The sequence below is a fragment of the Engraulis encrasicolus genome, chromosome 7, assembly GCF_034702125.1.
Source record: "Engraulis encrasicolus isolate BLACKSEA-1 chromosome 7, IST_EnEncr_1.0, whole genome shotgun sequence".
NCBI classification, from domain to species: domain Eukaryota; kingdom Metazoa; phylum Chordata; class Actinopteri; order Clupeiformes; family Engraulidae; genus Engraulis; species Engraulis encrasicolus.
Window position 1 is genome coordinate 39,866,382 of NC_085863.1, and position 25,000 is coordinate 39,891,381.

The 25,000-nt window shown below is 44.7% G+C and overlaps 2 protein-coding genes across 3 annotated transcripts in view; both read left to right on the forward strand.

Annotated features, from left to right (window-relative positions):
• The window catches only part of ftr83 (finTRIM family, member 83), a 7,861-nt gene extending 1,828 nt beyond the window's left edge, over window positions 1–6,033 (forward strand). The window contains exons 3-8 of one of the 2 annotated variants that reach the window (XM_063203526.1): window positions 637–870; window positions 1,557–1,716; window positions 2,435–2,494; window positions 3,340–3,405; window positions 4,489–4,574; window positions 5,041–5,127. In XM_063203526.1, the coding sequence (XP_063059596.1) occupies window positions 637–870; window positions 1,557–1,716; window positions 2,435–2,494; window positions 3,340–3,405; window positions 4,489–4,541 (573 nt within the window). In that variant the 3' untranslated portion in view covers window positions 4,542–4,574; window positions 5,041–5,127. Of the gene's footprint in view, window positions 1–636; window positions 871–1,556; window positions 1,717–2,434; window positions 2,495–3,339; window positions 3,406–4,488; window positions 4,575–5,040 lie in introns of both variants that reach the window. The other variant, XM_063203525.1, reaches the window with a different exon arrangement.
• Window positions 6,034–7,192: 1,159 nt separating this feature from the next.
• On the forward strand, window positions 7,193–17,288 carry ruvbl2 (RuvB-like AAA ATPase 2). The gene is made up of 15 exons (XM_063202541.1): window positions 7,193–7,277; window positions 7,961–8,015; window positions 8,187–8,242; window positions 8,336–8,477; window positions 8,728–8,857; window positions 9,501–9,567; window positions 10,021–10,127; window positions 10,567–10,660; window positions 10,790–10,913; window positions 11,916–12,010; window positions 12,808–12,926; window positions 13,887–14,006; window positions 14,540–14,669; window positions 16,433–16,547; window positions 16,920–17,288. Exons 1-15 carry the CDS (start codon window positions 7,266–7,268, stop codon window positions 16,946–16,948), a joined length of 1,395 nt encoding a protein of 464 aa, XP_063058611.1. The 5' UTR covers window positions 7,193–7,265; the 3' UTR covers window positions 16,949–17,288.
• The last annotated feature ends 7,712 nt before the right edge of the window (window positions 17,289–25,000 follow it).

The following is a 25,000-nucleotide window of genomic DNA, read 5'->3' on the forward strand; positions in this document are numbered from 1 at the left end:
TTGCTCAGAGTTACATTTGCTTGCATAGGCCTACATGTAGGCTATGGTTTCCTGAGTAGATAAATCAATATTTCCTCAATATCCCATCAACCTTGACATGTAACACATTGCCTTCACACTGAGAAACCAATCAACGTGAACATGCATATGTCAGATGTAATGCATTCTTGCATCCCTGAATCATTCAGTTTCTCACTGAGCACTGTTCTGATGATATCAGAACACAAAATACAGTCCTTAAAATCCCATCAGCCTTCATTAAATGCATTGCATTTACACTTTAAGCACACTTTTATATGAAGTGAGTTACTGTTGCATATAGTAGGCCTACATGAAAGTGGATTTTCTGCATTGCATCGTAGCATCCCTGTACCCTTCCGTTTCTTAACTGAGCACTATTATCAAGCCCTCTTGAGAAAAAAAGAGAAACAGAATCTGTCTGAAGGGTGTTACAACACATTCTGACAGAAGTTCCACCAAGCTAAACCCCCACGAAAAAACACGCCTTCAAAGCTCCTTTGTGTTCCATCCACAATGCCTGGAAACAGTGTTGTAATCACTCTGTTGTATGTGTGTCCCCCCCCCTCCCATCACTCCCTTTTCCCACTTTCTTCTCTTCCACCCCCCCGTGTGCAGCACTCAGCCCAGCGTGCCCTGCAGGAGAGCGAGAAGCTCTTCGGGGACATGCTGCGCTCCATCGAGAGGATGCAGCAGGAAATGAGCAAGCTCATCTCGTCCAATAAGAAGGCCGCGCTGCAGAATGCCGAGGGCCACATGGAACGCCTCACACACGAGATCTCCGACCTGAAGCGGAGGGACAACGAGCTGACGCAGCTGTCGCGCACCGAGGACCACATCCACTTCATCCAGGTGACCGCCCCACACCCCTGCACCCACACCCACCTCCCCATGCCTTCCTGCCTGTCTGATCTGAGCTGTCGATGTGAGCTACGCATTGAGCTGAGCTACAAAGCCATTACAACGCATTAGGTTGCACAAGTGACCTTAGGTTTAGGGTTAGGGTAAGGGTTTAGGTTGTGGGCCCCATCCTCTTCAGTCAGGTGACCACCTGCTGCTTCTTCCCCCTCATTTCCTGCTTGTGTGAGCTGGGGTTTCAATAGCAGCTACCCATCACTCTGAGCTACCATGCCATACAATGGATTACAGGAGTCAGAATTGGGCTTGGTGAAAGCTATTGTTGTACTGTATCTGCCTGATTTCAACTTTAGGAAGGGTTTTCGTTTGGGTTTGGAATTTGGGCTATGTTAACAGCATATTGGTTATTAGCTCATCTCGACGAAGCAGCCCACCTCGAGAGAACACCCACTCCCATTCCCTTTTCCTCCTGCCTTCCTGGAGCTCCCTGAGCACCGGCCAGAGAAAACATTACCACGGAACCCACACACCAAAACACTCACCACAGCGCACACTTGACACAACATTGCACAACAATAGCAAGTGTTTCTTGTGTTGTGTTTTCTCTAGATGTTTTCGCTGGTTTTCTCATGTCTACTTTTAGTAATTGTCGTGTTGTGTTTTTGTTTGCGATGCTGCAGAGTTACCACATGCTGATCGCTCAGACGGATGCTGAGGAGCTGCCCAGTGTCACCGTGAACCCGTACTTCTCCTTCGGCTCTGTCACCAAGGCCGTCTCCGAGATGAAGCAGCACCTGCACGAGTTCAGTAACGAGGAGCTGGTCAAGGTGGCCAAGACTGGTAAGGCGCAACTGCTGCATACTTCCCGTCAGACACTGTTGCACGCATCAATCCCAAAGTTCAGAAAGTGTAAGAACTCTGCCACAGATTTGATCCAACCAGCTCTGAATAAGCTGACACTAATGAGTGCTAAAGACAGGCAGACTCCCTACCAGGGTTCTAAATGAGCACCAGCGAACCAGCCAACCAGCCAAATGCTGGTGAAAACTCAGTTTGGCTGGTGGAAAAGAAAACTTACTAGCCACTTTGACCCATTAGTGAATGTGTGTTTGACTAGTAAGATTAACATCTACTACATTATAGCCATTTTGGCTGGTGATGAAAAAAGTTAATCCAGAGCTCTGCTCCCTACTATTACTTCCTACTCACCTGTGTTGGAAGGTTTTTTTTATTGTACTTCTGGACCTCTGCTGAAATTGAACAAGTGCATTGGATGTATGGTAACAGGTGGCCCAATTTAGTAGACAAGTATCCCGCACACCATCCATCAAGTTAATCTACTTGAATCTACAACCAAATCAAACGTGAGCAATAAAATTGCAAGTGTATTGGACGGTTTGGGTGATATTTGTCTACTACGTACAACAGCAATTCCCATCATCCATCAGCTTATTATTTTTAGTGTAAATTGGATTAAGTGTATATAGGGGAATGTTTGTTTTCCTGTTTACAGACATGAATAGGCTTACCACTGACCTTGAATTGTTTTCCGTTTCAGTGAATAAAATGCCATTCTGCCAGCTGGAAGATAGCAAGAAGAAGAAGAGGACAATGAAATGTAAGTTTCACGGAAATTAGAGGGGTTTGGCCTCCCCCTAGTTTTCATTATTATGGAGCTGGCTTGGATGCAGGATTGCAGGAATAGAATTGCTAGAAAAAAAACAAGGCTGCCAGTCTCAAAACATTCTTGAGTGGTTGCTAAGCAATACTCTGCGTTCCTCGCCCCCAAATATATTACCTTTTGTGAATTGATATTCATCTGATTATCCACAGATCTTAGAGACCATTTCCAATTTTTTGTTTGATTTCCCCATTTTGAATGGGTCTGTTTGGATAAGGGGGTGCATCAGTGCAGTTATGCATGTGTCTGTCAGCCCGCCATTGTGACAGTGTTTGGCACATTTGAGGGATGCCTGAAGTTCATGGCGTTGCTCAAGAGCAGGGAAGCCAACAGGGGGTACAAAGAGGTTGGTTGTCCTCGGCCCAAGGAGAGAGGGGGCCCAGAATTGGGTTCTCATTACATTGTGTACTGTATGTAGTGGGTTGGGGTTCGAATGGCTTTGTCCCAGGCCCGGCAAAAGCTGTCAGCGGCTCCACTCGAGAGGCTTTCATATTCGCACGCCTGCTGCTGAGAGCCAACTGGCAGGCGGCGTGCTAATCCTTCATTGAACACGCCCACTACAGGCCCTTTGTCATTGATCTAATAATCAATGCCACTTCCACTACTAAGATGACATCTTTAATATCAAATTTGTTTCATTGACGATGTCCCAGGGGTACGGTGCAGGTTTTAAGCACAGCAGTTTTCATCAATGCCTGATCATTTCCATGGTAGCTTATTGTGCAGTATTGCTCAAACTGTCTTCATACCCTAATGATATTTTTTTAATGTGTTGTTTTTAGCTGATGCTGCCGAAATGTACAAGAGCCCGAGCCAGCCACCCAGCAGTCGTGACGAGATGCTGCAATGTGAGTAGATGTGTCTTTCTTTTCTCCTCATCACACACATACCCCGTGCCTCTCTCTCCCTTCCCCACACACATCCAGCTACAGCCAGGATTTATGAGTGCACTTTGCTCAGGGTGTAAAAGTTGTATGAAACACAATGCTCCCCTGCAGCAGACGTGGGTGAAGTGAACTCTCTTGACATGACATGCTGTCCTACTGCATGATGGGTTTATGGAGGAGCTTGAGACTGAGTCTGAGGTTAAGGTGTGGATTTGACCAAACCCCGTCGTTTTTTGGAAAGTGTGTGTGTGTGTGTGTGTGTGTGTGTGTGTGTGTGTGTGTGTGTGTGTGTGTGTGTGTGTGTGTGTGTGTGTGTGTGTGTGTGTGTGTGTGTGTGTGTGTGTCTGCGAGTGGTGATTCTGGCCATGTGGGAGCAGATGCGAGGTGGGAGTGGTGCTGAGGCATTCCTCAAGCCAACTGTGTGTGTGTGTGTGTGTGTGTGTGTGTGCGTGTGTGTGTGCGTGTGTGTGTGCGTGTGTGTGTGCGTGTGCGTGTGCGTGTGTGTGTGCGTGTGCGTGTGCGTGTGCGTGTGCGTGTGCGTGTGTGTGTGTGTGTGTGTGTGTGTGTGCGTGTGTCAGAGAGTTACCGAACATGCTGGTCCTGCTGTTCGAGTAAGTGAGTGAGGGGGAGAGGTCTGCATAGCTGAGTAGGGAGGACCCTGTAGTGACTAAGGGAAAAATGAAATGAAGGCAAAACCACAGAGATATTAAGAGGAGACCACATGATTATGTGATCATACCACCACGCCACCATATTGTGTGACTGGCTATTCATTAATGGATCTGACAAACAGCAATTTCTAGTGTAATTCATTGAATGCTAACCAAACCAACATATTAGTCAGTTAAACAGGAATTCTTTCAATCCAAGTGTGGGTATGCTAAAATGGGTGGAAGCTCGAATTCTGCGAGAGTATGACAACGTTGAAATGGGTGGGGCTGAATAAGGTGAATAGGCCTTACGGGCCTATCTGTAGAAAGCACAGCTGAATGTGAATATATACAGTTAGACTCAAACCTGTTTTTGACAATCCTGGCCTTCTAGATGAGAGACGCTCACGCCACTCCCCTGGGCGCCGCGTGTCCCATCAGCTTTGACCTGCAGAGGTGGACACACCCCTCCTCCCATAGGCAGGTGACACTTGCAGATACTCTGGTTTTGGTGTGCTGGTCCCACTCATATGGGCTTGTTTTAGTCTCCTTTTAGCCTTTCCCCCCCTCCGTCTCTTCCAGTGAAAACTTTGAGGTCACAGCAGTCATTGGGTGAAAGCACTTTTTTTGGCATTACTGTATTTATGCATTTACTTCAGACATCAGACATCAAATGACCTTCTGTGGCCTTAGAGTTTTGCCTGCTGGATCTGGTGTCAGGATGAATGATAGCTTTTTGAATTGGACTTGTGGTTTTGGTTGATGGTTGCTGTGGTTCTCAAACGTCTCTAACCCCCAGACATAACGCTTAATATGTTGTTAGTGGCTTACGCATGCTGCTTGGTGTGCGGGAAAAAATGAACACTGTGACAAATGCGACATGTTTTAAGTCACCAAGTTAAACTAATTCTTTTCCATCCACTTATTGTCTTGTGCTCAATCACAGATGCCTGTCAACTCACAATGGACCCAAACACGGCCTACAGACAACTCTACCTGTCGCGGGGGAATAGGAAGGCCACACTGAAGAGAGACCCTCAATCGTACAGCGAGAGCGCGGCCCGCTTCGACTGCCTCCCCCAGGTGCTCTGCAAGGAAGCCCTCTCCGGAGGCGCCTACTACTGGGAGGTGGACTGGAGTGGCGAGGGAGCCTCCCTGGGCGTCACCTACAAAGGCATCAAGCGCACGGGCTACGGAGACTCGGCTCGTATCGGCTACAACCGCAAGTCCTGGAGCCTCTTCTGTTCCGACTCCAGCTACTCGGCGCGCCACAGCAAAGATCAGGTGGAGATCAATGCACCCTACAGCTCACGCATCGGCGTCTTCCTAGACCACTCCGGAGGAACTCTCTCCTTTTACAACGTGTCGGAGAACTTTTCTCTCATCCATGCGTTCAAGGCCAACTTCAGTGAACCCGTGTACCCAGGCTTTTGGGTCTGGTATGAGTCGGCAGTTACCATAAGTCAGCTCTAAATGTGTTTTTCTTTACTTTGCTACTTATTATGCAGAGGTGTCAAAAATCTGGCTCCGAATTAAAAACCTTGCCACAGCTTCCTTTCAACCCAGGTGACACTGTGGTCTACCTTTCTTGAGTACTTATTACAATCTAATGATGATTCAGAGCTGGTTGGATCAAATGTCTGACTTTGTGACAGGGTTTTTTACTTTCTGAACTTGGAATTGACGCTTCTGTTATTAAGAGTGTAAATATTATGATTGAAAGCTATTACAAATGTTTTATTTTTTTGGAAGAACAAATGTGTGTATTTACATCCTGCATCTGTGAAGTTACAATAACAGCGATACCTCTTACTGACACAATTAGGGTATCAGAGAATATATTAATCTGGCTATATTTAATCAAGTGTTGAAATGTTTAATTATGTGAACTGGTTACATGAAGCTGAAATAAAGTGAAGGTGTGAAAATGGTGACAATGTACATGTTTATTATTTTAATAAAAATTATTACTTTGAAAGTAAAAGATTGCATTGCATTTTTTTTGTTTTCTAGCATTGTGTAAATAAGGAAAAAGCTGAAGATATTATCTTGCTGTCTAGTAATGCATGGGCGAGTTATCCATTCATCTACTTTCACTATGCCACGTCACCTCTTGCAAATTATGTTGCAAATCCAGTCAGTGCAGGCCTACTCATGCAGTTACCAATGATGCAGGCAGAGACGATATGAATATTCAAAGTAGTGGCCAACAAAGTTAGTATTAACAACAAGCCATGTCTAGAGCTTGTGTGAGAGACAGAGTTATTCACTATTTGTAAAATGTCCTGTTCGATCTCATGGGCATATCTGTAGTGACCTATCAGTTTATTCCTCTGACACAGACCATAGGCCTAGCTTAGTACATGCCTACATTATCAGTCTTACTCTTAACATCAAAGGAAAAGAATCTCACGTCATCCATTGCACAACTCCGCTTATCTATTTCAAGATGATTTAAACTAAGATAATGTGTCGTGTGATCATTAAAAAAAAAATCCTGGCAGTGTAATGAATCATTAGGCTATGTATGTCATTAACAGAAGAGTAAGCAGAAATGTTTTTTTTCATGGCCAGATTGTGTGTGTGTGTGTGTGTGTGTGTGTGTGTGTGTGTGTGTGTGTGTGTGTGTGTGTGTGTGTGTGTGTGTGTGTGTGTGTGTGTGTGTGTGTGTGTGTGTAGTAACTTTATTAATTGTTTTATAATTAATTTATTAATTTATTTACTCATGCCCTCTCAATTATCAAATTGGCGTGTAAGCACCAGGTCCAGGCAATTGGTGTCAATTATTTTATGAGCCAGCCGGTTAAGAACGCTGAGGGGAAGGCGAGGAAAGGATAGGCTGACACTAGTCAAGTTCTTTACTGACATCCTGTGGTGAAACAGCAAAGTGCATGCAAGAAGGCATGTTTTTATTATTATTATTATTAAAACCCCACGGTATTTTTTTTTTTAATAAATGTGTTGTTTACGCAATTAAATTGCCTATTTGTATGTATTTTTAAATAGATAGTATTACAAAACATCCCAGCCTATTAAGAAAGTCGAGTTACGGTATATCTTACAGTTTATCCAAATAATGTGTTGGGAACGGTTTCAGCAGGTAGTTTTATGCACACGGACATTATTCTCATGCACACTCATCGAAACAGACGGCGCCGCATTTGATCGAGGATGGCTGCTCAGGTAAAATCTAGTTCTATGTTGTTACATTTTCCGCGTTACTATAGTTCCACATAAGGGAAATATGTGATTTACTTAGGCGATCTGTTATTAATACGACATAAGCGTAATAGACCATCTTAACTTCAACTTGACGCTTGAAATGTTAGCACAGGCTAGGCAGCATGTTGCTAGCTAGCCCATCCAGCTTGCTCTCTACACTGCCTCTCATCATAAGTCGTATGCTTTGAGATAGTGTATTGAACGTCATGTGTAATTATTTTGGGAAACACTTGTTAAAATAACCGCTTCTTATTTACCTATATTGAAATCACGCCGTCAGCAACGACATTATTTGAGCTAAAATCAGTTAGCATTCACTATGTTTTCTCCAGTGTTTACCTTTGTTGCTGTTGGTAACCATAATGTCACTTTGTGTTACCTTCTACACAGTCTTATAACTCCTATTCATGTCAGTCAGTTTTATCCTCACAGTCAAGAAGACGTGGGGATTGGTTTGGCTGATTTGAGCGTAGACCATCGTTATATTGGACATTTTCTTATGATCAAGGAAGTAATGGAAACATGTAGACCACCTAGATCAAGGGTGGAAAAGTCGGATAATCTGATCTGACTGGGTGTGGGAACCCAGTAGAAATACTACATTTGTCTGATGTGTCACCTGGTGTTTGTCTGTCTCATTTTAGATGGCAACCACAAAGGTCCCAGAGGTGCGGGACATGACTCGGATAGAGAGGATTGGTAAGATTTTTACATTATCCTTAGATTGTACTATCTCTAACCACCAATGTGCGAAAACAGTGTCATTTGCTCATTGGTACATGGCAAATAGTCCTATGTCCACATCTCTAATGGGTCTATCTATGTATGTAAACATTGTCTGTGACATTTTTTGTCTTTGCATGTCAACAGGAGCACACTCACATATTCGTGGCCTTGGGATAGACGATGCATTGGAGCCAAGACAGGTCAGTTTACACACCCATTTGTATGGAATTTGCACGGCTGTGTCACTGTTACGGCCTAATTCTGAGCGCTTCTTTGTTCTTGTCTGTCTGCAGGTGTCTCAGGGCATGGTTGGGCAGCTGGCTGCCAGGAGAGCAGCTGGTCTGATTCTTGAGATGATCAGAGATGGGCACATCGCGGGTCGCGCTGTTCTCATTGCGGGGCAGCCTGGTACCGGAAAGACTGCAATTGCCATGGGTGAGATTCTTAAGACATATTATTAAAACATAAAGAGGCTTAAAGACACAGACAAGCCATACTTGCATACCACTAATATAGTTTCAAACTACCCCTAATTGCAGCTGAATATTACTGATCACAGCATCTTTGTGACAATGGGGTGTGTGTTTTGTTTCTACATAACCAGTTGGTGCATCAAAAGAAATAGCACAGAGGAATGTTTCATCACGGTTTCATTTCATCAAATGGATGTGCTGTTGTTGCATAGGAATTGCCCAGTCTCTTGGGCAGGACACCCCCTTCACTTGCATGGCCGGCAGTGAGATCTTCTCCCTGGAGATGGGCAAGACAGAGGCTCTCACTCAGGCTTTCCGCAAAGCCATCGGAGTCCGAATCAAGTGAGTACAATGCATCCTCTTCTTTTCTTGAAAACATGCTTTTTCCTCCACTAGGTCAGTAGCATCATAATATAAATACTGTACATAGCTTGATACATTTTTCTGCTTCAAGTCAATTAACTGTTTTTTGACTTGGTGTTCCTACACCAACAAGTTTATATTACTAGTCTGTTTGTAGCATTGATTTCTTTATAGCTGTGTCAACATTTATCAATGTAGCAAAAAATAGACAAAATAAAAATAAAATGAAGATTCACCATTCATTCATGTTTAGTTAGTGTTGACATAATGTCGATATTGGGCAGTCATGGGTGAGCGGTTAGGGCGTCAGACTTNGATCCCAGAGGTTGCCGGTTCGACTCCCGACCCGCCAGGTTGGTGGGGGGAGTAATCAACCAGTGCTCTCCCCCATCCTCCTCCATGACTGAGGTACCCTGAGCATGGTACCGTCCCACCGCACTGCTCCCCATGGGGCGCCACTGAGGGCTGCCCCCTTGCACGGGTGAGGCATAAATGCAATTTCGTTGTGTGCAGTGTTCACTTGTGTGCTGTGGAGTGCTGTGTCACAATGACAATGGGAGTTGGAGTTTCCCAATGGGCTTTCACTTTCACTTGATATATCTGTGTCTGTGCTTTCTTGCAGAGAGGAGACTGAAATCATTGAAGGAGAAGTTGTAGAAATTCAGATTGACAGGCCGGCCACTGGGACGGTAAGCAGACTCCTTGGTACAATTTATTTCTGAGCTGCGATCAACTTGCCCTGAATCAATCTAGGCTCAAATGATCAGCATATACTGTTTTTTTCTGTTGAACAGAAACTCTAGACAAAGACCAGGAAAGATCTATGAATCAAATGTATGGCAGAAAGTGTCTTTCCATCGAACACACTCCTTATCTGGTGTCATATAACAGTCTGGTTTTGACGTAGTGAAAGTTATCACAGTCCTTTATTGAAGCGAGATGAGACACACGCCATTAAATGTAGAGTAAATGGAACATTTCAGACATTTTATAGGCTGTGATAAACGATAAATGGATTTGAAAAGCCCCAACCATCCAGACAAAAGCAATTAAAATGAAGAAATAGCATTTTAAAAAGAGAGTATTTTCATTGATTTACTTGACTGGTCTGTGTCTGGCTGTCTGTGTGTCTTTTTTAAAAGGGGGCCAAGGTGGGCAAGCTGACCCTGAAGACCACGGAGATGGAGACGATATATGACCTGGGCAGCAAGATGATCGAGAGCCTGAGCAAGGAGCGCATCCAGGCTGGGTGAGGACGAACTGTGCTTCTGTCTGGGTTTGGAGCTCACTAACTGAATACAGTGCCTATGAAAATTCTACACACCCCTTCATTATTCTCTCCTCCCTGAAAAAGGCCCCAATTCCAGCTGTCTTTTCATAGGCACTGCAGCTGCTGTCACTGTCTACAATTGAAAAATATTATCTTAAGCAGTACTGTAATACATACCATAGTAGACAGAAGGGGTGTATTCACTCTGTCTAATATCAATCAAGTTTGACTTGGGCTTTTTGGTATGGGACGGGTATGCTGTTGGTGTTCCCGAGATTTCTGCATTATTCTTTGTGCACTTTAGAATCCCTTTAGGTTCCCTGTGAGATGATCATAGAAAGTAAATGGTGCTGTACATGCCCAATATGTTTTTTAAATGATTTTTTAACTGACTGCTGTTTCCTTTACCTTACTATAGAGATGTCATCACCATTGACAAGGCCACAGGCAAGATCAGCAAGCTGGGACGCTCCTTTACCAGAGCCAGAGATTATGATGCCATGGGTGCTCAGGTAGCCTCATAACCAACATATAACAACGAGTGTGAGTGTGAGTGTGAGTGTGTGTAAGTGTGCTCACATTGTTTGTGTATGTGTGCGTATGCATGTTAGACCTACTAATCTGTGGTGTCCCTCTTCCAGACGCAGTTCGTACAGTGTCCAGAGGGGGAGCTGCAGAAGAGGAAGGAGGTGGTGCACACCGTCTCCCTGCACGAGATCGACGTCATCAACAGCCGCACGCAGGGCTTCCTCGCCCTCTTCTCAGGTGATTGCTCTTTCTACCATGAAGACTCGAGAGGCAAATGAACATTATTAACATTTATTGAACAATAGACATGATACAAAAATGCATGAATCCGTTTGGCGAACAATTTATACTTGATACAAAATGCATGAATCTGTTTGGCGAAGGTTCCCGTCTTCGCGTTGAACTCCTGGGTAGGACGGCATATCCTCCAGCGGAGATGGAGGCGGGCGTAGCCTGCCCCCTAACAGACGGGAACCACTGGTGACGGTGGACGGAGGGGTGGTGGTGGCTTCAAAGTCGGCTTAACTCAGAAAGCAGGGAATGGAATGAGTGACTGAATTTTAAACAAACGTGAATGCGATCCATTGGCTGAGAGGGAACGATGCATGAGTGATGCGTAACGGGGGATTCCCCAATCTCGCGTTGTGATTGGTTGACGATCCTGGGCAATGATGACGCATGTATGATCTTCAAAAGGGAGATTTGATGGTTAGCCTAGTAAGTTTGACAGCTGAGAAATTCGAGTCTCCCTGGTAGAATTTACGCAAGCTACCATTTGTGTTTTCCCCTGCCCGGTGACGCCTCCGTCGGGTTCTTTCCCGTATCTTAAACTCCCGCCCTCACTTGTGCTTGTTGCCTCGTGATGACGTCGCAAGATGTCTTTGACGAAAGAAGTTTAGTACAATATCTTGAAAAAGCGTAATTCAAGGGTCGTTTTCTCATTTGCTATTGGGATGTTGAATGGGAAGAAGTCTAGGCTGACAGTGCGGAAACTTAATTGTTTTCTCCACAGAGGCGGGGGCGTCAGCAAAGCGCAAGCCCACAAGTACAGGTTGAAGACAGGTGTTAGGATAATGGGAGGAACCCACAGAGGTTTTTCTGGGTGACCGGTAGTAGCTCAATATGCTCTTACTCATTGGTTGGGGCTAAGCCCAAGATGAGCCTAGATCATGAGCCTTGATCGGTCTGGATCCTGGCCCAGCCCTGACTGTCCCCTCCTTGTCTGTGTTTGTGTGACAGGTGACACCGGTGAGATCAAGACTGAGGTGCGGGAGCAGATCAACGCCAAGGTGTCAGAGTGGCGGGAGGAGGGCAAAGCCGAGATCATCCCAGGGGTCAGTCTGACTATCTACTACCTCTCTCTGATTCTGACCTTATTCCTCTCTGTCTCTGTTTCTGCTCGTCTGTGCCTGAATTCAAACTCTTTCACTTATTTACCATTTTAGGACACTATGAACGAATGTTGTAACTCCCAACCTTGATAGTGCGATAGAGAATGATTTTCATGCCATTGAATCACTTTGGATAAAGCATCGGCCTCTCCAAACTAGTTTAAATCCACATACAGTCATTCACAGTCATTTATCGTAATGTTCCTATTTTAAACATAGTGATATGGGCTGACACACCATATTTACCAAGTGTGTTTACAGTCCACAAACAAAAGAAACGCTCAAGACGGTCTTCTTTGGCCTGTTAATGACTCATTTAGGCATTGGTTGGCTTGTTAAGGTGAAATGTTTTGTCTTTAAATGTAGAGTATAAGATTGTGACCAGAGTAGGCATTGCAAATATGCTGCCCATTCACAAATTTGATCTCTTCAGGAATATTTTTTAAGGAATAAACTAATATTTACTGGTCTGACCAAAGTACTGTTCTGTTTGTTGCTAAAGATGGCTACTACTGTAAATTCAAAATTCAGAGAAGATCTGCCTTTTTATACATTATTAATGCTACTGCATAATGAATACTATGTGCGATGGAAAATACTCATGAAAAATATATGATTTGTGAATGGGCAGCACAATAAGTAGAGTATGTCATTTCTTTGAACAGATTTCTTACAGGATTTAAGTCAGACGATTTAACTGTGATGGTCTATGTGTCCCCTCTGTTGTCGTGTGCTGGCAGGTGCTGTTCATAGACGAGGTGCACATGCTGGACATGGAGTGCTTCTCCTTCCTGAACCGAGCCCTGGAGAGCGACCTGGCCCCTGTACTCATCATGGCTACTAACAGAGGCATCACACGGTAACACACAAGACATCACCCAGAACCACATAGCACACACACACACACACACACACACACACACACACACACACACACACACACACACACACACACACACACACACACACACACTCTACTAGATACAGACCAGCACTCTGCACACACTACTGCACAAGAGTTTGAGTATGGAGGGTTAAGAGGGAGAGTGACCTGGCTCCAGTGCTCCTCATGGCTACTAACAGGGGCATCACATGGTACAACACTGACTCCCTTCACTAGATATGCACAGCACCTTGCACTGATAGACACTCTCACTCACTCCACTGGATACAGCCCTGCACCCTACAGCCAGTCACTTCACTCTAGATCAGGGGTGAGGACCCTTTTTAACTCAAAGGGCCACTTCAATTTTTTATAGTCCTCCAAGGGCTGTACTATGAACACAAACCACGATTTCTGGTTTGCACTTTAAGTGTCTTTTATTGAAAGCGCCCACCTTTACAACAGACCCCACCTTCATGAGGTTCCCTGAAATTATAACTTAAATGGTATTGCAAATAAGATTGCTTCACAAAACATGTCATATTTCTTGTGAAACTGCCTAAAATTAAAATTATACCGGGGGCTGGATAAAATGGCCGCACAGGCCATAATTGGCTCCCACCCACGCTCTAGATGAAATACACATCACATGGTACAACACAAGTAGTACCCTCCAGTAGTCGCTCACTCCACTAGATACAGCCTACCACCCTGCAACACACAACACACTCAGTCCACTAGACACATCTTACAGTTAAACAATTCAAATAATTTTATGGCATATGCATTACCCTCAGCCAAACCTAATAGCAGTAGTGGTAACATTTATGCAAACATCTGGGCACTTCTTGATATTTTTCTGAATGTAAACAAAAACTAATACAAATCTTGTGTGTGTCTGTGTCTGTGTTTTAATGTGTGTGTTTGCTCTGTCAGCATCCGTGGCACCAACTACCAGAGTCCGCACGGCATCCCCATCGACATGCTGGACCGCCTGCTGATCATCGCCACCTCCCCCTACAGTGAGAAGGAGACGAGGCAGATACTCAAGATCAGGTGAATTACTATTACTTTATTATTACATTACACTTAGCTGACGGATCAGCTGAGCGCATCCCCTCCCACCCAGTGAGAGAGCGTGACAGGAGAACAGGCTCAACAACATGGCTGCCATTTTAAGAGTGCATCCATAACCTCCCCCGGGGTCAGGCAGTGCCAGAGGGCTTCACAGTTTATGATGACACATTCCTTTCCTCATTCCACCTACCTACCTGGGGATTAGTATTGTTTTTGTTGTCAGTGTTGCCGGTTTCTTTCCTTCCCCATGGTGACTTGTCATCCTGGTATGCGTTTGCAATGGCACTATGTATTTGTTTCTTGCTGATCCAACCCGGCAATGTGTGCGCCTGAGCTATGCTTCTTCATTTACAGTAGCATGCGCTCCCATGTTAGATTGGTTCAGGTAATTGTGTAATTGGTTTTCTGATTATTACTACAGCGATGCCATTGATCTGTGCATAGATGTTTTGCATTGAGTAGAGTAACTTTATTCAATTCCAATTCCAATTATTATTGTATGTGTGTGCCAGGTGTGAGGAGGAGGATGTGGAGTTGAGCGACGAGGCCCATACGGTGCTGACTCGTATCGGCATGGAGACATCGCTCCGCTACGCCATCCAGCTAATCAGCACCGCCGGCCTAGTCTGCCGCAAGCGCAAGGTAATCGTAAGAAGCACACATTTCACTATCACTCCCAGGGGACAGTATTCCAAGAATATGGTTAAATGCTGAACCTGGATAAGCAAATCTACAGAAAATATTATATACCTTATAATAGATGGCCTGCAAGCTTCCTTTAGTCATGAATATGAGGATTCCAGGGTCTTTTATTGGATGATTTACCACTGGCTCAAGGTTGGCTTACTACTGAACCAGCTTCTTGGAATACCTACAGGGGACAGGTGATGGAATAGACAATCTACACATTATAATGAGAAGCATACTCAGGCAAAGTTTTCTTTCATTTTCAAATAAATTCCACTTTTAACTTTCACATTGAAATTACTCTGCTGCCAAATTATTAAGAGGCTTAAGGAAAAAAATTATCACACAAAATGTATGAATTGTTGGGGGAACAGCTTTATGAAGTTAATCGGTGTGCACCACTGCACATGCAATGTCTTATTCACCTACCTATTTTGGGGGTGTAATAAGGAAAGTATTAGATGTACTTGCCAGTTCAGAGCAATGCATTACAAAGCCGACAGTCTCTCATCTGCACTTTCAAAATGATTAGGAAAATACGTATTTTTACCATATCGTCCATTTTAGGCATATTTTCCAATTCCGAACTATGAACATGAAAGCGTATTGGATGCAAGCATTCCAGGTAATGCGTATTTTGTAACGAGAGAGTGTTTGATATCAGGAGCCCAACACCCTAAATCTGGCGTGCATAATTATTTAGGCAACTTTGTTATCCTCTGGGAAAATGGGCCACAAAAGAGCTCTAACATGCCCGTAGGGCTGTGTTAATTACCAAGATATCGGTCAAGCTGACACAGAACTATCAAACACACTGTCACAAAGCCAACACAGGTCTCAAGAAACATGTTCAGAAAGTAAGATTGAGAAGAATTAATGGTAAACCATTACCCAGTATTGTTGTCATAGCCGAAAACTGAAACCTACACCGAGTGTCCAGAAGAACAAGGTGTGCAGAGATAGAGACTGGTTGAAATTGGAAAATGTGCATAAAATGAACTACATGGTCTAAAAATGTGTTTGCCTAATAAATCTGCACAGTGTTCATTGAGCATGCAGCATGCATAGCAGTGTCTGATACGCTTTTAATGTCACTTTGCTGGCCTATGCGATGCTATTTGGCTGGCGAGAACTTCAAAGGTATCCCATGTTCTATTGCAAACTCTAAACCACCCTGCATTCCCTGATGTTAGTCATGACTTTTGCTAGGTCCTTTCATGCTCTTTCTAGGTTAACACAGTATATTTATTATCTGAAACATACTGAACCTCCAGCACAAAATGGCATTCCACATTACTGGCTCATAGCCCCCAATGTTCCTAACACTTGCCCACACTATAATTTAGTAATACTTTGGTCCTCTCACCATGACATGCTGCGGCTGATGCTCTACATCTCTCTTCTTTGTTTTATTTCTATGACATGCATATGGGTCAATGATGGTTTAGTGGTAGCACATGTCAGGGTGGTACAGCCACAGCTGATGCCACTATTGTTTGGATTAAATGTTTTTTGTTTTTATTTTTAGTGAATAGTTACGCATATCCATTGCAGTGCATTAATAACCAATTGCTTATTCATTTATGGGCATTAGCTCTGGTTGTACCACCTAACATCTGAGCCCCCCAAAAATGTCATTGGCCCATATGTGAGGCGAGCGGCAGGTAGCATTGTGCTGTGCATGTGTGGTTAAGTTTGTGTTGGTGGTGTGTGTGCAGGGCACTGAGGTGCAGGTGGAGGACATCAAGCGCGTCTACTCCCTCTTCCTGGACGAGGCCCGCTCCTCGCAGTACATGAAGGAGTACCAGGACTCATTCCTCTTCCACGAAGCACGTGAGTGAACCCTGTTTCTTTCAGATAACATGGATGGAGGAACAAAAGTTGATTAATTAAAATGCCGCACAGTGCAGCAGCAAGTCTGTTAAGCTCCATTTGTGTAAGATGACAGACACCTTAATTTTCTGCGGGATTAATAAATTGCTCAACTCTACTCTGTACTATCTCTGGTTCCTCTGTGATTCAGTCTATGTCAATGGGAAAAAAGTTGAAAAAAGTAATGTAGCCAATACAATTATTACATGTATTGTTAATATGCCATACAAGCATTTATACATGCAAATGCATGCAAAGTATAAGCATTTTTACAGACAATAGATGAATGAAGAATGATGCCTGACTGTAAGGTCTTTAATCTTCTCCTTTCAGAGTCCACTCAGATGGACACCACCTCCTGACCCTGATGCGACCCACTCCTCTAAGTGTTACCTGTACCGTCTCAAAGCTGTGCGGTTTTCTCTCGTGTCATAAGAATGTTTTTTTGTTTGTTTTGTTTCTTTTTAACTACTTTGAACTTGCCTTTGAACTCATTGCCAGACCGTTTTCTTTCATACTTAACATATTTGAAGTTTATTAGTACTAGTTTTCTGTGTGAAATGGCAGTCATGACGGTTTCAGTCACTGCTCCATAATTTAAATTCCATTGTGATGTCCCCATCACCCATACGTTTTAAAATTGTTGATCACAACCTCCTGTCATCAAAACAAAAATTAATAAATACATTTCATGAAATCCTGTGTTGCCATGTTCAGTGCCTCTCCATCTCATAACTGGCCAGCAAACTCATCAAAACAAAAAATACATTCTGTGAAATACACTGTTCACAAAAAACTGGGGAAACCTTAAAATATAGCTTTGCACACACTTTACACTGATTCACTTCCAACTAATTCACTTTGTCATATGTTTTATTGAACCCAAATATCATTTTTTTTTATGAACACTGCATTTCATGTTACTTGATCACTTCCCACTTGGTGTCTTGCCTGTCCACCAGGTGGCAGTGTCTGCCCAGTGTAAAGCAGCAGCGCTGTCCCTGTGGTGGCGTTAGGTGATGTTCGGTCTCTGTCTCGTTAAGGGAGGATGGCCCGCTAATGACTCGTGCTTTTGATTTACGAGTCGGCAGCACTTAGCAGATGTCTGCCAGGCTGCTCGTAGCCACACAGCACCACGAGGCCAATTCTGTGCCGCTCATTGAGAGTAAATAGAATGGAGGCCAAAATTCTATTTCATTGTTGAAGCCAAGTTGGAGCCAAGGTTGGACCCAAAAAGACCAAAAAATGGCCAAATCCCATTCATTCCTATGAGAGACATAAAACCCTGTATCTCCCTTAAATGCCACTCCAGGGGGATACTTTTTCGCTCAACTAGTAGGTCCCCTTGCTCTCCAACTTACCAGGGTGGTGATTTTTTGTGGTGATGTTTTGTTTTAGAGAGATATTAAAAGTTAAATTGACCAATGAGCATCAGAACATGGTTTGATTGACCGTTAGAAGTCTTGTTGTTGTCCAATCAGCACCTGCGTTTGGCGTTGCTAAGGTGGAATGTAAGTTGGAATGTTCCCAAATCTGGCTTCAAAGCGTTGAATGGCAAATAGCGTTGATTTGGCGTCCATTCTATTTACTGTCAATGGTGCCGCTCCATGACATTTACGACAGGGTTTTAAGTTTTGTGGTCTTCTACTGTGTAATCCAGTTCGGTCGTGTTTTCTGTTGGAGCAATGTTTCTGCACACAGCTAAGGATGTTAATAATGGTAATAATAATGCCAAAAGGTAGTCTTTAACTCTTTGTGGAAGAGTATTCTGTATAAGATTACAATTTTGGCACTGGTCAAAAACATGCACCCTCAAAATCCAAACATGGACACATGAACATGAAATTAAAAAAAACGAGTAGTGCCTAATACCTGTTCTGTGTTGCAATTATCTATCCTGCCAGAGGTTGCCATGTTCCAGTGAGGATGGTGTAATATTTTCTTATCTCAAATGTACTAGTACTATCTGTGTATTTTATGCACTACCTGTACACAATGTACTATCCGTCCTGTGTGTGTATTTTAATAAATGGGCCAGCCCAATAGTTTGTTGGCCATTTTATCGGCCATGTTTCTGCAGGTATGCAGACATCCAGGCTCCAGGGTTCAAACACGAGGGCCCCCCACCTCACCTGTCCTCTGCTGCCCACCAAGATGAAATGACCGCAATGACAACTTTGTGAGTGTGGCGTCACCTCCCTAAATTCAGTGGCTGAAAAGTCCGGTGATACTACTATCCAAATATTTCACGGCAGGCGCCCTCCCAAATAGTTTGAAGGGAAGGGACAGGGGGGGTGCATGTCTTTCTTTGCCTAGGGCCCCCAAATACCTTGAATCAGCCTTGCTGGTCAGTGGTCACCACTCTGACTTGCATGGCTGAGCACCTCTCCTACTAGACTCTACGAGCCAGTATGTTAAAGGATAACCCGACCCAACAAAGGGAAGAGAATGCCTTTAAAATTGGAGAATAAGGAGATATAGGCAGAGGCAATTCTAGGATCAGATGGGGCCCCAAGCAAAAATGCAAAAGAATTAACATTGAACCAAAATCGCCACTGCGATTTGGGCTGTTATTCACTATCTAGGGGCTTGGGGGCCCCAAGCGGCTGCCTGCCTTGCCTGGTGGCAAGATGCGCCTCTGGATATAGGGGCCCACTGTCACAAAGCATGGAGGCCTTCCTTGCATAGACAACACAGACAAGAGGTTGTCTCTTTATGTAACTGAGGAGCTGAGATTTTGTAGCTCTGTGTCTCTGTGTGCTGACACAAGAGAGGCCTTCCTTCCTTCCATAGACAAGAGGTTGTCTCATTACTGAGGCGCTGAGATTTTGTGTGTGTGTCTGCGTGTGTGTGAGAACCATCATAAAAGAGGCCTTCGTTGCAAAGACAAGTAACTGAGAAGTTGAGATTTTGTTAGTGTATGTGTATGTGTGTTGGTCATGTGTGTCTGTGTGCCCCCCATCCCTCCTCCTCCTCCTGAGTCCCAGAACGATAAGGGTGTAACTCAAAACCAGCCATTAACGTTCCACAGCTAATAGCTGAGTGCAGGAATGAATGGGAATGGCAGAGAGGGAAACCTTGTCCAATGATATGGCACTTATCTTCCCTTGAGACTTCAAGAACACCAAACATTCAGAGCCGTACAACCACACACACAACTTGTGATATGAGGTTGGAAATAATTCTTCGCATTTCACAGTCTTTCCCCCCCGAGGCTAAATTGATATATCACAATATGCAGAGCATTTGTCTATACTCAATAAACATCAAAACATTCAGAACGCTACACAAGTTTTGAGGTTGGAAATAATTCTTTGTGTTCTACGACACAAAGTCTTTCCCCTCCATTCTTAGACTGACTTGATTATTCACAACACCAGAGCATTTGTGTGGCCTACTCTGAACCTCGAAATACAGAGCCCCAAACGTTGATATGAGGTTGGAAATAATGTGTTGCGTTTTGCACACCACCAGCAACATCCCTCAAACAGAACATTTCCCCCCATTTTTAGGCTTACAGATCATTCGCAGCATGCAGGCCATTTATGTGCTCTGGGCCTGAAACACCCAGAGGACCACACAAAGCTTGATATGAGGTCGGAAAAAATTCTTAACGTTTTAACCACCACCAGTAGGTTCCAGGAAACAAAAGTCTAACATCGAATTGGGTTCATGTCTTTCAGTTTAGAGGATTTTGTCTGAACCTAAAAAACACCAAACTCTCCCAAGCACTGATATTGAGGTCGGAAATAATTCCACATCTTTCAAACACCGCCAGCCAGCAGCAGCATCCTTAACACCACTCAAACCCTGACACAAAACATTTTTAGGCTCCTAGTACTCCACGTCATTTTGGCAGTTTAGAGCATTTGTCTGGGAATGCATACGATATCTGTGTCTCTGACACGAAATTCAGCCACATTTTTAGGCTCATAATGTTCAAACGTCATTTTATCAGTTTTAACGCATTTGTCTCTGTACTCAGTTGTCTGTGTGTGTTGTGTTTTTGCACTCCATAAGCCGGGGTGAATGCGGTAGGCAGGCAGGCAGGCAGCGGCATCCAGGCAGATTAGAGAAATGACAGCCTCCCATTAGGCTGCTGTTGGGAGATACATACTTAATGGATCATTAGCGGGAGAAGGGGGAAAAACCAAGGAAAGTTGTCGGTGGATTACACCACCACTCCCGCATCCCACAATTCCCCCCTCCTCACTACTCATCCCGTCACCCCATCCATCCATCCCACCCAGTCTCCATGCCTAATTTATGCCTTTGGGCCTCCCATGAAGCCCACAACTTACGCATGGGCCCACAACTTACACATGGACACACACACACACACACACACACACACACACACACACACACACACACACACACACACACACACGCACACACCACTCCTTTTACACGGGTTCATGAACAGCCTCCAGTTAGGAGTCCTTTGGCTTTTATGAATGGTTACAGTGACAGGCCTGTTACTGCGGATGTGCATTTTTCTTAATGAGGGCTTTGCATATTTAATACACACATGTACAGAGAAGGAGAGGGAGAGAGAGAGAGCCATGCATGCATTCATGTGCACACACGCAGCCCTAACATGCTGTGACCGTGCTCACATGTAAATGGTGTGCAGACAGTGGCATGCCAGCACACAGAAGGGGATGACATGGTCTTCACTCTTCTTTCTCTCACACACACGCATGCAGACATGCTGGCACATACAATTAGATACTGCTCACATGCAACCCCTTTTGGTAACATGGGCTGCATGGTTAGCCACATGAATGCATGACATGAATGAATGCATGTATTTTACCCCAGTGTCTATCTGTCTCTGTCTCCATCTCTCTCTCTCTCTCTCTCTCTCTCTCTCTCTCTCTCTCTCTCTCTCTCTCTCTCTCTCTCTCTCTCTCTCGCTCGCTCGCTCGCACGCACGCACGCACGCACACACATACACACATACACACACACATACTACACACTACACACTGCTCCGTGACATGATCTAGCTTCCACAATCCCCATCCCGTCTTGCCACAAAGGGCTTAGTGGGTAGACATGCATGCTAAGGAGGGCAGAGCAGACATACAGTACTGCAAACGCAGTGGATGAAGAGAGAGCCAACGAGGGAGGAAGACAGGAAGACAGGAAAGGGGGAATAAGGGAACTGAGGGAGAGTGGATAGGGAGAGGTACAGTAGAATTGGATGTGTGGGTACAGGGATGACGACAAGGGGGGACAAAGGGGTCAGTTGTCCCGGGCCCTGGGAGATATGGGGCCCATAATTGGGTCCTCATTACATTGAATGTATTGGGTGAGGGGGCCCATTCAGATGACTTTGTCCTGGGCCCAGCAAATGCTGTCAGCGGCCCTGTGTGGGTAAACTCTGAGGAGGAGGGTATGAAGAGATTGAGACAGTGAAGAATTTGAAAAAGGATATAGGATGAGGGATTGATTGTGAGTAAAGGATAAGGACAGAGGAGGAGGATTGACAGAGAATGAGTGGAGAAGAGGAAAATGGGGTGATAGACGGAGGGCTGATGAGGAGGAGGAAGAGGAGACGAGGTGAGGGTTGATGGAGAGCGAAGGAAGGGAAGGTGGAAAGAAAGGACAGGGATAGCGAGGACAGAGGAGAGAGGGAGGAGGGAATGACAGGCAATTGACAGAGTGAAGAGGAAGAAGTAGAATGAGAGAAGGCAACGGGGCATTGGCAGACAGTGAAGGAGGAAAAGGAGAGAATGATGGGTTGACAGAGAGTGGATGAAGATGAGTGAAGAGGGGATGGCTGAGGGGGGGGGCGGGGTGGTGAAGATGTTGGAGGAGAGGAGGGGAGAACAGCTTGACGGAGAGAGTGAAGTGGAGGAAGAGAGGATGGGTGAGATGGTTGACTGAGTGCAGAGGAGAAGGAGGGAGGAAAAGAGAGGGGGATAGAGTGCAGACAGTGGAAGGGGGGTGATAATGGAGAGGGGAGGAATGTGAGGAGGAGAGAAAGTGGGAGGGGATTAATGCACAGGCTAGATAAGGCTGCAGCCTAAGGCCCCCAGTTGGCCAAAGGGGGACAAAATCAACATAATTGGAGAAATGTAATGAGATGCAGTTTTGATAACTTAGGCCGCATCATTATTCCACACCAAGAAGAGTATTACTACAATTTAAAACTGTACCTGGCATGGCAGACTATGTCATTTTGTTTTGAAATTTGTCTTCCGTGGTGGCCTACAGGAACCTGTAGCTGAGGGCCCCCACCGGGCCTGGGGGGCATGACTGAATAGCAAGGAGGGTGGGGGGCAGTGTTTCCAAATGTACAATAATGATGGTAGTGGAACCATAATTATATCCTCTGTACAATCAAAAACACATGACATAAGATCATTTCAGAGTTTTTATTCAGTTCATTTAGTTTGCCTTAAAACAACCATTTGATTCGAGTACGATCATTTCCTCCCAAAAAGCCCCCAAAATGATAATTTTGAGGTTTTGGTAGGTATCATTTGATAGGTCATCATTTCCCATCTGGTAACACTGGTGGAGATGGAGGAATGCCCAGAGAGCAGAGGAGAAGGAGGGACGGAATGAGAAAGGGATGAGTGGATTGATGGAGGAGGAGGGAAAGGGGGAATTGACCGAGAGTAAAGGAATGGAAGGAGGAAGAGGAAGGTTAATGGACAGCGGAGGAGAACGGGGAGGGAGGGAGAACAGGAGGAAGGGATGAAAGGAGAAGGAGCAAGAGGAGAGGGGGGTGTCATCGCACTACAAGTTTATATTTTACAAGCTCCTGCATCTCTCATTTCCATGACCCAGTCCTCATACCAGTCCATGGCTGAAATGACGTTTAAGTAAGGCACCCAACCCCACATTGCTCCAGGGAATGTAACTTATTAGGCTATATTACACTTAGGCCTACAGCACAAAATTACTTACTTTGCACCTATATAAACTATGTTATCGTGGTAAAAATCTGTGTGCAAATTACGAAAGATTCCCAATTAACACTCGCAATGCAGTGGCATGATGGTGCTAGAAAAAAATCTGAAGGTAGTAAAAAAGGTATGAAATGCATATTTTGTTAAAAATGAAAGTTCGGGAGAAGCGTGATGAAATTGGCCATGCCTAATTTACCACCTGCATTCTATTCTCCACTCAACTGTCATTCGTCTGAATTCAGCGTGAAAAGATAGGCACGCCTATTTATCCAGCTGCATCTCATTCTTCGCTCTGCCGTCATTTGGTGGAATTTCAGCGCACTGAAATTTGGAACCCCCCTTAATTAACTATACAGCTCTGCTCACCTGTCTCCAGTCAGAAATGTTCTTTCTCGTTCGCACCCAACACCTCCTCGTTCGCCTCCCTTCCGCCGCTGTTCGATCGATTCGTCAGGCATCTTGACCTAGCTTCAACACAGTTCACCTTGCTTCATTGCTCTCTGACCATCATCCTCCGGGGGGTGTTCGCTCAGACCTCGCACATATCTGCAGGCACAGATACTGCCCAAGCTCTCAGTGGTGCCCCGCACTCCCGAGCTCAAGAATGTTTACAGCATAGACATTTCTCGGTCATGGCAGTACTTCAGCACCACGGCCAGCGATCTTTTCTATTACGCCGCGTAATCTAACTGTCTCAGCTTCTCGAGTTCAGTGGTCAGCGCGGACCCCTTGATGATCGGTCCACCGCGGTCCTGCGAGAGCGGCACGATCATGAGAACTCCATTCACCAGCGAGAGCGAAGATGTATGCATACATGCTTTTTCAGATTTCAGATACTGAACTAATGAAATGGTAGTACATTTAAATTAAAGATTGGTGTATATACCCTGGATGAGCGGATTGACAGAGAGTGAAGGAATAGAAGGAGAAAGAGGGGATAAGTGGAGGTTAACAGAGAGCGGAGGAGAAGAGGAAGGAAGGGAGCGCCAGAGCAAGGGATGAGAGGAGGAGAAGGAGCAAAAGAAGAGAAGGAGGGGGATGCCCAGAGAGTTGGGCTGTAACAGAACACTCAACTCGCAATTCAGTTCGTATCACGATTTTTGACAGTTCAATACACCCCACAATATTTAAAATGTACCCTATTCTATAAACGATCATCAAAAAGATACAAGAGGCAACTTATCATTTAATTTTTTTTATAAATACTAATGATATTGATTTGAAGCTTTGAAGCACCATCACATCATATCATGTGCTTGGTTTTTGAACTGAAGTGTAACAGAACTTTGAAAAGGCGTATCACGATACTGCCTTCTTGCATCACGATACAGTATCGTGACAGCACATCACAATTTCTCGATTCGATACAATATCGTTACAGGCCTACCAGAGAGTGGAGGAGGACGAGTGGGAGAGGGATTGAGGGGATGAGGGGATTGACAGAGTACGGGAGGGAAGGAGGGAGGGCACTCGGAAGGGGTGAGTGGA